Source organism: Myxine glutinosa, chromosome 1 (genome assembly GCF_964187855.1).
Source record: "Myxine glutinosa chromosome 1, kmMyxGlut1.1, whole genome shotgun sequence".
Taxonomy (NCBI): domain Eukaryota; kingdom Metazoa; phylum Chordata; class Myxini; order Myxiniformes; family Myxinidae; genus Myxine; species Myxine glutinosa.
In genome coordinates, this window is record NC_136261.1 from 364,333,683 (window position 1) to 364,346,323 (window position 12,641).

The window sequence follows — 12,641 nt, forward strand, 5'->3', positions numbered from 1 at the left end:
GTAGCCGGGTTTGTTTGATACTTCAGTTGAAGAGGATAGTATGACCTGGGTGGGGATACCAGTTAGCAGGTTCTAAAGGGTAATTCTAATGGGTTTTGTTCCTTTCTCGGCTTTCCCTATTTCATATTAAAAATGCCAAACTGAACCGCTTCCTTCGGACATGGGTGTGATTTTTTTGAGAAGGATGGGTCCAGAAATCAAGGGAATTGGGGGCCCGAGTCCAAACCTCAGCATGCATGGGGTAACATGTTCTATGAACGGGGTAACATGTTCTAGGAATTCTCTAATTTGTTGTACTCGTCCAAAGCTCAACAGAAGTGTAGATATTAGAATATCTCCTGGAAGAATACCTTGTTGCATCTTGAGATTTTCATGGTTCTTTCCTCAGGATATATTATCAAGGATGTTCTGTTTAATTTGATTGTCTTCCTTACATTATTTTATGTTTGGGTCAATTTTCTACAGTTCTAGCCGTTTGCTGATCAATGAGTATGGGACAGTCCAATGCCTTTTTGCAGTTGATAAACGCTGTTGACACTATGGTGCTTCATTGTTTAGAACAGGGGTTCCCAAACTTTTCCAGTACGTGACCCCTTTCAGTAGTACCAAACCTACCATGGTTTGGTACTACCTTTATAAGCCTTCTGAAAATGTACTAATTTCCAATGGCGCAGATACATTTGAAAGATTCATCACAGCAGAGAGAGCAATAACAAAAAAAAAATTTTATTAATGTTTATTAACAAGGATTGATTTAATCATGTATTTTAATGAGAAGGATGTATTTGCTTTTTTGATACAAGCAAATCAATACGCGGGTCTGTGTGGCTCAAGGCACATCGCATGTCTGCTTCAGCATCCAACCTGTTTCGGGCGTTTGATTTGATTACCAGGAGAGTCGAGAAACCACTTTCACAGAGGTAAGTCGATGAGAAAGGAATGAGAACCTTCAGGGCGAATTCGCTGGTCTTGGGGAAAGCGGAAAGCATTTTGGCCCAGCAATTAGAGCTGCTGAACTGTTGTTGTTCCTGGAACTCCTCTTTGGCTGCGGTGTTGTTGATGAGCTCCAAGAATTCCTCTTGTATGCCATCAGGAAGATCGTCCACAGTGCATCGGAAAGGATTGCGGGCAAGTTTCAGCTGTACAATCTCATTTGCATCAATCTCATGAAAATAGTGTCTGAACTCTTCTTGGAGGCTTGACAAGTGTTCCTTGATCTCTTGTTGCAGCTCCTCTGCAAGTGGTTCTTCACCGACGACCTCAGTCAGACGTTGGAAGGAAGCTACATTTCTCCTCTCGACTTTCCTCTCCCAAACAGCTAGCTTGGCGAGGAAAGACTTGATGGCATCGGTGTGCATTATGATGGTGGTATCTGGGCCCTGTAGTTGCCGGTTGAGTCCATTCAAAGCTTCGAACACGTCTGCCAAGTAGGCAAGACTACACTTAAACGGCTCTCGAATGTCCTTTAACAACTGCTCCGTCTTCTTCCCTTGAGCTGCCAGAAATACCTACAATTCATCAAAGAGCTCAAATACACGGGCGAGAACATTGCCCCTTGACAGCCAACGAACAGATGTGTAGAAGAGGAGGTCTTGGTGGGCAGAATCCATGTCTTGGCACAACTGACGAAACAGCCTGGTGTTGAGTGCCCCTCCTTTGATATGGTTGACGATGCGGATCACAGTTTCCAAGGTGACTTTGAGAGCAGCAGGGAGCGTCTTGGAGGCAAGATCCTCACGGTGGATCAGGCAGTGTGTTGTAATGACATCCGGGTTCTTCTTCTTGACCAGAGTCACAAATCCTGACTTGGAGCCGAGCATGCTGGGAGCTCCGTCCGTGCAGACACCAACCAACTTTGCCCACGAGAGCTTTTCCTCTTGGAAGAAGTTGGACACCATGTTCATCACATCTTCAGCCTTTGTAGTTGTTATCAGTGGGCTGCAGAAGAGGAACTCCTCCTCCACCTGATTTTCCGAGATGAACCGAGCAAAAACCAAAAGCTGTGGAAGCTGTGCGACGTCTGTCGACTCATCAAGTTGGATGGCGAAGAAGGGAGAGAGTCGGATTTTCTCCGTCACCTGAAGTTTGATGTCCTGGGACATGTCATCGATGCGCTGCTTAACTGTGTTGTCCGAGAGACTTATCTGATTAAGCTTGTTGACACAGTTCTGATCGAGGACAAGACGAGCAGCCTCTACCATGCAAGGTTTAACGAGCGTCTCTCCAATCGTGTGTGGCTTCTTCTGCTTCACGATAAGAAGGGAGATCTTGTACGAGGCCTCGACGATCTTGCTGTGTTGAAAGAGAACTCCTGTTCCATGATCCAATCTCGACCGCTTGAGCTGGTGTTCTTTGATTTTGAAGTAGGCCAAATCCTTGCTGGCAAGTTCCGGATGAACCTTGGCGAGGTGCTCCTTCAGCTTGAAGGGCTTCAGGCTCTCGTTAGCAAGTGTCTTCTTGCAGATGACGCACTGTGGCAACTGCACGCCATTGTTCACGATAGATGAGAAGCCAAAGTTGAGAAAACTCCCGTTGTATGTGTGTTTCTTCGACATCTGCAAAACAAAATATCAAGCATTAGGAACGAAAATAGTCGTACGACAAAACCTAAATATCAAAAAACTAACAAAAATCCCTAAATATCATAAAAAATTTCCTCCAAATCTTGGACCCTCCATGACCCCCAGAAAAAGGCTCATGACCCCTTTGGGGGTCGTGCCCCGCAGTTTGGGAACCACTGGTTTAGAAGCTTTTGAATATACGAGGGGTGGCCAAATAAGTTTTGCAAACTCAGCATATAATGAAAAGACAGAACCATAAGCCATTTAATTTGTCAATATAGCCTCCCTTGACTCACGATGCTAGTCTTATTGAAGTCTTCTGACTGCTCCTCAAATCATGCCTCAGTAGCCTCCTTCATCTCCTCATCATCCTGAACATGACACCATCAGCAGTGGGATTTCAGGTTTCTAAACAGAAAATAGTCGCTTGGAGCCAGAGCTGGACGATATGGAGGGTGGTTGAGTTACTAGAAACAAGTGTAAAACTGTAAATAGATATCCCGTGCAACATGGGATTTGTTGACCGGCGCATTGTTATGGAGCAGGAGCACGCCTCCAGTCAACATTCCTCGTCCTTTCTCATGGATGACATTGCGCAGGTTTGGCATTAGGCCAGCATAATGATTACTGGTGGTTGTTGTTTTATGTGGTAGGTAGTCAATCAAGAGAATCCCTTTTGCATTGCATTAAACCGAGGCCATGATCTTACTGGCAGAGGGTTGTGTTCAAAAGTTATTGTGGGTTGGAGAATTTTGGGTGCTTCCATTGTAGTAAGGGAAACATATGAAAATCTGTTAACTAAATTGTTACCAAAAAATTTCTTCACCAATATGTTTGTAAAGGTGTGTAATAACATGTGTTAAAATGTTGAAGGTCAACTCCCGTGGGAAACCCAGAAAAAAAGCTGTTGAATTCGGGTACCGAAAAATTATTTTCGAGAATTTTTATTTTTTTTCATCGGCCCTTAAGTAACTTATGAGGGGTCAAATAAGGGTTTTTCATGATTCTGAGTTGATTGTTAACATTTATATTTCACCACAGACACTCCTTTGTGGAAAAATAATTTCTAAATATATCTCATTTTCTACTTTGCAGGACATGGAGTCTAGCAATATGGATGAAGACGTTACTCCACCTGTGCTCAATTGCTTCATCTGTGCACGCTCGGATACACCAGCTGAAAGGCTCATACAGGCAACTCCAAAGGGATACTCAACTTTATTGAAACAAGCAGAAACTGTCGAAAATGTTACTGTTGTGGAACGTATGAAGGAGGCTCAAAAGGAAGGAAAACTGAGGTACCACCAGAAGTGTAAAAATGATCTGTACAACAACTTTGTTGCAACCAACAAGAAGTCAGCTCAAGCATCAAAGGCAGAGAAAGAGTCATCAAAGTTGAAGAGAAGACGCACTACTTGTGAGTTCAGTTCATCAACTGGCTGCAGTTCTAGAAGATCACAGTCAGTTGACCTCCTGTATGTATGCATTCTTTGCATATGCATTCACATATATAATGTATGCATTCTTTGCAACCAACCAGCCCAGCTCTACAAAAATAATCCAGCACAAGCTAGAAAGAAATACAGAGTGCCAGATAATTTGACTGCAGATACACTGAAGGCAAGCTTGCTGAAGACAGCACGGAGTCGCGGGGATGACTGGGGCACTGAAGTCACTGGATGCCTGGAAGGGATCAACGACTTGGTAGCAGAAGAAACACTGTACGATTTGCGATGCAAACTTATGTTTGCGAGAGGTGACAGTTTGTCCAAGACTGATGAGGAAGGAAAAAGGAAGAGAGGACAGAGGAGTATTGATGAGGAGCGAGAGGCAGTTTTTATTGAATTCTGCGAATGGTTAGACTCAGAATTAGAGCATGGGGTAATGAACATGGACCAAGTCCATGAAAAGCTGCAGGAGTTTGATCAGTCACCAGAGAAGAGCCTTTCTTATTCAAAGCATTGGCTAAAGATAAAACTTCTAGAGAAATACGAAGACACCTTGTATTTCACAACACAGGAAAGAAGGGCAGATGTACTCTGTCTCAAAGATGGCACCGACAATATTCTGCGAGAGCATCATGCTAATCTTGACCATGGAGATGAGAAGACTCAGATCATAAAGACGGCACTCAAGTTCATATCCAATGATATTGCCTTGATTGATTTAGGTCCAAAGTCATACCCCACCACACACAGTATGACTGACATCGATAGTCAGCTGACACTTGTTCCTGCAAGCCTTCAGATGTTCTTGAGACTGTTACATATTTATGTGAATGTATGTGAATTACCATTCAGGTCTTTGCTGATCCGTGTGTAGTATATTAAGTTGATGTGTAGTTGTTGTGGTTGGAGGGTCAGGAGCCCTTCTGAGGGAGTGGCCGGAAACGGAAGTGACCGGAAACGGAAGAAGAAAAGACACGAGGAAAAAAGGACGATTATTATTCTTCCTCGCCCCGCTCCGACAAAAGGTGGGATCGACCTTGCGCTGCGTGAAACAGCGGCGTTCCGAAGCCTGTCTGGCGAGAGGAATTACCGGAACGTGTACCGGCCCGGTGGAGACGTCAAGTTGACGTGGGGCCGTGCATCGAACCCGCGTCTGGCCTCGTTCGCGGCACCGTCCAAACAGACGCGTGCGGGTCGCACGTTGGGGCCTAACGCGCCTTGCCAGCGGCGTGGGGTTTGGCTGGCTTTACCGTATCCGCTTCGCGTGGCCACGAGGGGCTGCAGCCACGGTGCCTGGTACGATACCTGCCCGGTGGAAACACGTCCACCCGGGATTCGTTCTACCGCCCGAGTGCGGTGACGGCGACCGTCATCTTGGTCAGGAGGGGCCCAGAGACATTGTGCGAGACCGAGACCAAAAGGGTGTCGTGAGTACTCACCGGGACACACGTATATAAGATGGCCATCTTACTCATAGGAAAGTGCTTGTGAATTGGGAATTGTTGACAGTTGTATATGGTTGATTGCTCGGGGAAAATCTCCGTGGTTGTGTCATTGCAATTGTATGGTCATTCCCATTGAAATATATCCTTGAACGTCAGTTGTCTCCTGGGGTGAAATTAATATGGATTGCGTGGCGAAAGCGCATATTTAATACAGCTTTCTGGCGAAGTTCCTCTCACGGTCCGGGGGTCACCGAGACCAGGTATTCACCGAGGGGACCACGTAACAGAATTGGGGGCTCGTCCAAATTACGATTTGCGGTTTCGCAATTGGGTCTACGTCCGGGATTTAAAATTGTATAAAATAATAAAATAATAATTTTTTATTAATTAAAAATTATTAATTAATTATTAATTGGTAAATTTTTTTTGGAGAAATTGGGGTAAAGTCTTGGGTGAAGGTTAACAGGTGTTAACGATAGGCACCATGGCGTTTGTGGCACAGAACTTTGGGGTAACCCCGAGTGAGGCACAGTTCCGAGCGTTGCTAAAGTCGGACCTCTTGAAATTGGCCAAACATTTTAACTTGGAGGTCCGAACTAATTTGAGGAAGGCAGAGTTGCAGGCCACGGTGATACAATCTATGGTGGGATTAGGAACATGGGACGAGTTAGCCTGGGAGTGGCTACCCGAAGAACCAGAAGACGTTGAGCTCCGGAAACTGGAGTTGCAATTACGGAGCCAGGAACGGATTAAAGAAGAAGAAAGGAAAGCAGAAAAGGAAAGAGCAGAAGAAGAAAGGAAAGCAGAAAAGGAAAGAGCAGAAGAAGAAAGGAAAGCAGAAGAGAGGAGGGAAGAGAAACAAGCAGAGGAAAGGAGAGTGGAACGAGAACTCCAGGAAAGGTTAGAAGACAAAAAAGCAGAGGAAAGGAGAGTGGAACGAGAACTCCAGGAAAGGTTAAAAGAAGAAGAAAGGAAAGCAGAAGCGAGGAGAGAAAAGGAACAAGCAGAGGAAAGGAGAGCTGCAAGGGACCTCGAAGCAGAGGAGAGAAAAGCGGAAAGGGAATTAAAGGAACGTGACATGGAGCTTCAGCAAGAAATCAAATTCAAGGAGCTGGAGTTAATGAGAGAACGGGGAGAGGCACCACCCTTGCTGACGGGGTCGACACCTAACCAGAAAACCTGGGATGTGGGCAGACATGTGAGGCTGGTTCCACCGTTCAGTGAAAAAGAAGTCGCGAAATTTTTTCCACACTTTGAGAAAGTGGCTCGACAATTAAACTGGCCGGAGGAGGCATGGACCATACTCGTGCAAAGTGTGCTGGTGGGGAAAGCTCAGGAAATTTATTCGGCGCTACCAATGGACCAATGTGCAGATTATGAGGTACTGAAGAAGCACATCCTCAAAGCCTATGAGTTGGTTCCGGAAGCTTACAGGCAAAAATTCAGGAATGCCAGGAAGAGGGAGAGTGAGACCCATGTGGAGTTTGCCAGAGTGAAAGAAAACATGTTTGATCGGTGGTGTGAGTCAAAAGGAGTCGGGAAAGACTTCGAGACATTGCGGGACTTGATCCTGGTGGAGGAATTCCAGCAGTGTGTCCACGAGGACATCAAAGTGTACCTGCAGGAAAAGAAGGTACCAAAGTTGTGGGACGCAGCCACCATGGCAGATGATTATGCCTTAACCCACCGAATAGGGGTCCACGAACCTAACTCCTCGCCTAGATCTCCGCAGGGGAGGTGGGGAACAGCAGGTGCGGAGAACGACCATACATGGCGGCGGCCTCGAGATGATTATGGGGACAACTATGATACCCCACCGGTTCGAAATCAGAGGGATGCGGGCCCAAGACAAACTTATAGTTCGGGGGGCCCGAGGCAGATCCCGAGTTTTTCCTCCGGGCCTACTTGCGCGTTTTGCAAGAAACCTGGACACTTGATGTCCAGTTGTTACCTCATGAAAAGGGACAACCCAGAGCGGAGTCCGACTATTACAACTCCGAATGCGATGGCTAGCGTAAGAAATCGCCATCAAAAGGGTTACCAACCATTTATTTCAGAGGGGTTTGTGTCACTGGATGGAGCCTCGACTAACCGGAGACCGGTTAGGATATTGAGGGACACAGGGGCCCATCAATCTTTAATGCTTGAAGGCATTTTGCCATGGTCCGAGGAGACGGCAACGGGGGATAGTGTTCGTTTACAGGGGATCGGGGGTGGTGTTAGTGCTCCCCTTCAGGTCATCCAGTTGGAGTCCGATTTGGTGTCAGGACCGGTCACCGTCGGTTTACAAGCCACGCTTCCTGTAGAGGGTGTATCTGTGGTTATCGGGAATGATCTGGCCGGGGGTCAAGTTTATGGTAACCTGAGGGTTGGTAAAGAGCCCAGCAGGGAAAATAACACCACACCAGCTCGGGATGGCGACAAAAGTGCCAAGTTATTTGTAGGGGGACTGAACTTCAAAACAGAGGAAGAAGTTCTGACCTCTGTCTTCAACAGATATGGGCCGCTGGTGGAAGTGCGGTTGGTAAGAGACTGGGAAACGCAACAGTCAAGAGGGTTCGGCTTTGTCACGTTTGCCAGCACAAAAGACGCCAGAGAGGCAGAGAAGAATTGGAATGGCAAGGATTTGGAGGGTCGGACCATAACAGTAGGGAAGGCATTTCGTAGGCGTCGAGAGGTCTACAGGAGAGGACAACTGGGCGGTAGTTTTGGTAGTGGCCGAGAAGGAGACCGCTATTCATGGGACTACAGGGACCAGTGGTCCCACCCTAATTATTAGGGAAGTTCTGAGAAGTTGAAGCACTGAAGGCGGCGGAGCCGCCGAGTCAAGATTCCTACACGAATTAACCGTGAACGCCGTTCCTAAAGGCGTCCATGTAGTGAACTTTCATGCACGGACTAACCGTGAACTCCGCGTTCCTAAAGGCATCCATGTAGTGAATACTCGGCTTGGCCTCCCGGAAAAAGTGCTATCGAGTCGCTTAACTTTGGATCTTTGATCAACCCCTTAACCTTCATTCCCAAGAAACTGACGGTCAAAGTCAGAGGGTCATGAGATGGAGTTTGATTTGGCAGGGACAATGTCGTTGTTGGTACTTAGTCCAGAGGGAGTAATCTGGAGGGGTTGTGGTGAAATTTTGGTTGCTCTATTTTTAAGTGATAACTGTGCCCGGGGGGAACGGATAATGTGGGGGGGGGGTTGAGTTATCTGGTTTGTTTCTCCAAATTGGCCGGCAAAGAAAGTTTTCGCTGTGTTCAAACTTTCTTTCTTGAAGGGGGGGAGTGTTACATATTTATGTGAATGTATGTGAATTACCATTCAGGTCTTTGCTGATCCGTGTGTAGTATATTAAGTTGTTGTGTAGTTGTTGTGGTTGGAGGGTCAGGAGCCCTTCTGAGGGAGTGGCCGGAAACGGAAGTGACCGGAAACGGAAGAAGAAAAGACACGAGGAAAAAAGGACGATTATTATTCTTCCTCGCCCCGCTCCGACAAAAGGTGGGATCGACCTTGCGCTGCGTGAAACAGCGGCGTTCCGAAGCCTGTCTGGCGAGAGGAATTACCGGAACGTGTACCGGCCCGGTGGAGACGTCAAGTTGACGTGGGGCCGTGCATCGAACCCGCGTCTGGCCTCGTTCGCGGCACCGTCCAAACAGACGCGTGCGGGTCGCACGTTGGGGCCTAACGCGCCTTGCCAGCGGCGTGGGGTTTGGCTGGCTTTACCGTATCCGCTTCGCGTGGCCACGAGGGGCTGCAGCCACGGTGCCTGGTACGATACCTGCCCGGTGGAAACACGTCCACCCGGGATTCGTTCTACCGCCCGAGTGCGGTGACGGCGACCGTCATCTTGGTCAGGAGGGGCCCAGAGACATTGTGCGAGACCGAGACCAAAAGGGTGTCGTGAGTACTCACCGGGACACACGTATATAAGATGGCCATCTTACTCATAGGAAAGTGCTTGTGAATTGGGAATTGTTGACGGTTGTATATGGTTGATTGCTCGGGGAAAATCTCCGTGGTTGTGTCATTGCAATTGTATGGTCATTCCCATTGAAATATATCCTTGAACGTCAGTTGTCTCCTGGGGTGAAATTAATATGGATTGCGTGGCGAAAGCGCATATTTAATACAGCTTTCTGGCGAAGTTCCTCTCACGGTCCGGGGGTCACCGAGACCAGGTATTCACCGAGGGGACCACGTAACAAGACCGATTGTCAAGCCAGACAAAAGAGTTGCCGTTTGGGGGCAGAATTTTATTAAGGCCTGTCGACCTCGGTCTGGAGTATTGCCACACCAAATGGGGCTTGCCATACAACTTGATCATAGATTTGGGTCAAAATGGATGCTCAACAAGTTCCACCGGCTGGGATACACTGAGTCTTACACGGAGACACAAAACTACAAATACCGCTTCCTTAATAGTAGGAGTGGAGATGATGTTCCAGATACTTCTGGCACTCTTGACACCATTGTGGAGGAAACCGATGAACAGATCAATGATGAGGTTGCGGTTGATGCTGCGCTTGAGGATCAATCAGTGATGACAGCCAAAGTGCCAGCCAGTGAAAGTGAATTGTCAAGTAATGATCAGGTGGTCTTTATGGAGGTTGGGGAAACAAACAATGCAGTCACTCAGTTTGTTGGAGACAATATAGATTTAAACATTGTCTCTATTCACGGAAACACTCCCTTTCACTCAATGGGTTGGATCGAAGTCACCTCTCCGGCACCACCTTTGCCAGATCCACAGACAACAGCAGCTTTCCCCCGGGTGAAGTTGAAGGCACTCGACAAAGCTAAGATCCTGAGAGGAACTGATGTAAAGATTATTCCATTTACGAACAGGAAACAGATAGGAACGAACGCAATCATGTTTCTCCCCCTCGCTGAGCTTTCCTCCTCCCTGGCTCATGATCAGCCACTCCTCACTCCAGGTGACACACTCTGGGCAGCGGGGTGGGTGATCAAAGCCAACGATCCTGAGTTCCCACACTCCAACTGGAATGGCTGGATGAAGAGAATCCATGCTAATGATGCAAAGCAGAGCACACAGATCGAGTTCCTCCCAGTTATTGAAGGAGACCCTAATGACCTCAACACCATCTTCACCACTCTGAAAGAGTGCATACGGCGCGCTGGGGTCGCTATAGTGACCTTTGATCTTCCGATTTGGCTGAAGGCTGTGAATATAATAAAGCAGGCAAATCTACCCGTCATTCCAAGGTTGGGTGGTTTTCACCTGCTGAAGTCTTATCTTGGATCAATGGGTAACATCATGGAAGATTCTGGACTACTAGATGTGATCCAGTTGATCTATCCTGGAAGTACGACAGCCAACCACATCATGGATGGAGGATGTTTTGACAAGGCAATCCGTGTTCACCTCCTCATCGATGCAGCCATCTATCAACACATCATGAAACTTGCCTTCACTGAGGAGGAGCGTGGTGACATGAAGACCTTCATGGAGAAGGTGGCTGATGGGAAGATGGGAGCCAGACACTCAGACCCAGTAGTGCCAGTGTTTGAGCAAAGGTTTGAAGAAACCTTCAAACGACTCGCAAAAGGAGGAAGAACACCTGCACTCTGGGTGGAGTACCACCACATGGTAGATGTGATCAAGGTCTTTATCAGAACCGAGCGACTTGCAGACCACAATGGGCATCTGTCCTGCATTGTTACCAAGATGCTTCACATCTTTGCCGCTGCAGGCCATCATCAGTATGCCAAGGGCGCACGGCTGTACTGTCAACTCATGAAGGAACTAGAAACTTTGCCTGCTTACAAAGACACCTTAGAACGTCTCACTGCCCACGGGAACCACGTTGTCCGTTACTCAAGTCATGAGTGGTCCGGCACATGGTGTGACATTTGCATTGAGCAGACATTAATGAAGGCAGCCAAGTCACAAGGTGGACTGAGCAGAGGAAGAATGAGAAACAGTTTTTCTGGCCACAAATGCTGGGTGCTCACCCTCAGTCACCTGTCTGATGTCAACCGGCGGATGGAGGAGGACGTCAGTAAACATGTTCCAGTCCACAGCTCCACAGCTGCGATGCAGCTGCAAGAAGAATGGGGTCACGTGCATCTCGGCCTGTGGAGTCTGTAATGGCATTACATGCAGAAACTGCAGTCATGATGTTGTTGAGTCTGAAGAAGACATAGACAATGACTGTTGAAACTTCTGACATTGTGAATGAGAAATAACTCTTGAGTATTATATATGTATGTGAAATAAAAGCTACTTTGTGTGTAAATGTAAAAGTGAAAATATAAATGTTAACAATCAACTCAGAATCATGAAAAACCCTTATTTGACCCCTCATAAGTTACTTAAGGGCCGATTTAAAAAAAGTAAAAATTCTCGAAAATAATTTTTCGGTACCCGAATTCAACAGCTTTTTTTCTGGGTTTCCCACGGGAGTTGAACTTCAACATTTTAACACATGTTATTACACACCTTTACAAACATATTGGTGAAGAAATTTTTTGGTAACAATTTAGTTAACAGATTTGTGAAATATCTCATAAAATGCCCTTACTATTGCATGGATTCCATCCTTGACTCGGGGTCTCGGTGATGAATCCTGGTTTCATCTCCTGTCACCAGACGGTTAATGAAGTTGACGGAATTGGCTTCATACAGGTCAGGAAGCTCACGACTCAAGGACATTCTCTGGTGTCAATCCTGACTGCTGAGGTTTTGAGAAACCCGTCTTACAGAAACATGGCAAAATTTTAATGGATGATGGTCACACTTCCATGTGAAATGCCAACCTCAGTGCTTGATACGCCAGTCCTCCATAATCAAATTCCCGACTCAGTTTACAGTTTTCTCATCAGTGGCATCTGACGACCGTCCTGAACGGGGGTCATCCTCAAGGCTCTCACACCCATGCTTGAACTCCTTGGCCCACCTTATGGTAATCACACCAAGGGGCATCTGTGCCATACGCTCCCATCATGCGTTGATTAATTGCTGTTGCTGTGGATCCTTCTTTGGTTTAAAATTATGACATTCCGCTGCAAATATTTCAAAAATCTGTAATTTTCTCAGACGCCATACTTGAAACTCTCCCTCTGAAACAGTAAATGGTGTAATCACATTTGTCAATTTAACTGAAAAAAATACACAATAATTTTACTTTATGTTTCCAAAAATTTAGAACCTGCCATATAGGTTTACCCC

General features: G+C 46.7%; 1 protein-coding gene across 1 annotated transcript; it reads right to left on the bottom strand.

Moving 5' to 3' along the window:
- Positions 1 to 767: 767 nt before the first annotated feature.
- Positions 768 to 12,125, bottom strand: LOC137424211 (protein FAM200C-like). Its single transcript, XM_078782934.1, has 3 exons — positions 12,060 to 12,125; positions 1,572 to 2,555; positions 768 to 1,508 (listed from the first exon to the last, which is right to left on the bottom strand). The coding sequence occupies exons 1-3, from the start codon at positions 12,123 to 12,125 to the stop codon at positions 768 to 770; spliced, it is 1,791 nt and encodes a 596-aa protein (XP_078639060.1).
- Between the last annotated feature and the right edge of the window lie 516 nt (positions 12,126 to 12,641).

Excerpts from the sequence above, each read along its gene's own strand:
- LOC137424211 (XM_078782934.1), bottom strand. The coding sequence starts at position 12,125 with ATGTCCTTGAGTCGTGAGCTTCCTGACCTGTATGAAGCCAATTCCGTC. Across the intron at positions 2,556-12,059 it reads TCAACTTCATTAACCGTCTG|ATGTCGAAGAAACACACATA; the intron begins GTGACAGGAGAT and ends TTTGTTTTGCAG. Across the intron at positions 1,509-1,571 it reads ACCTCCTCTTCTACACATCT|GTATTTCTGGCAGCTCAAGG; the intron begins GTTCGTTGGCTG and ends GATGAATTGTAG.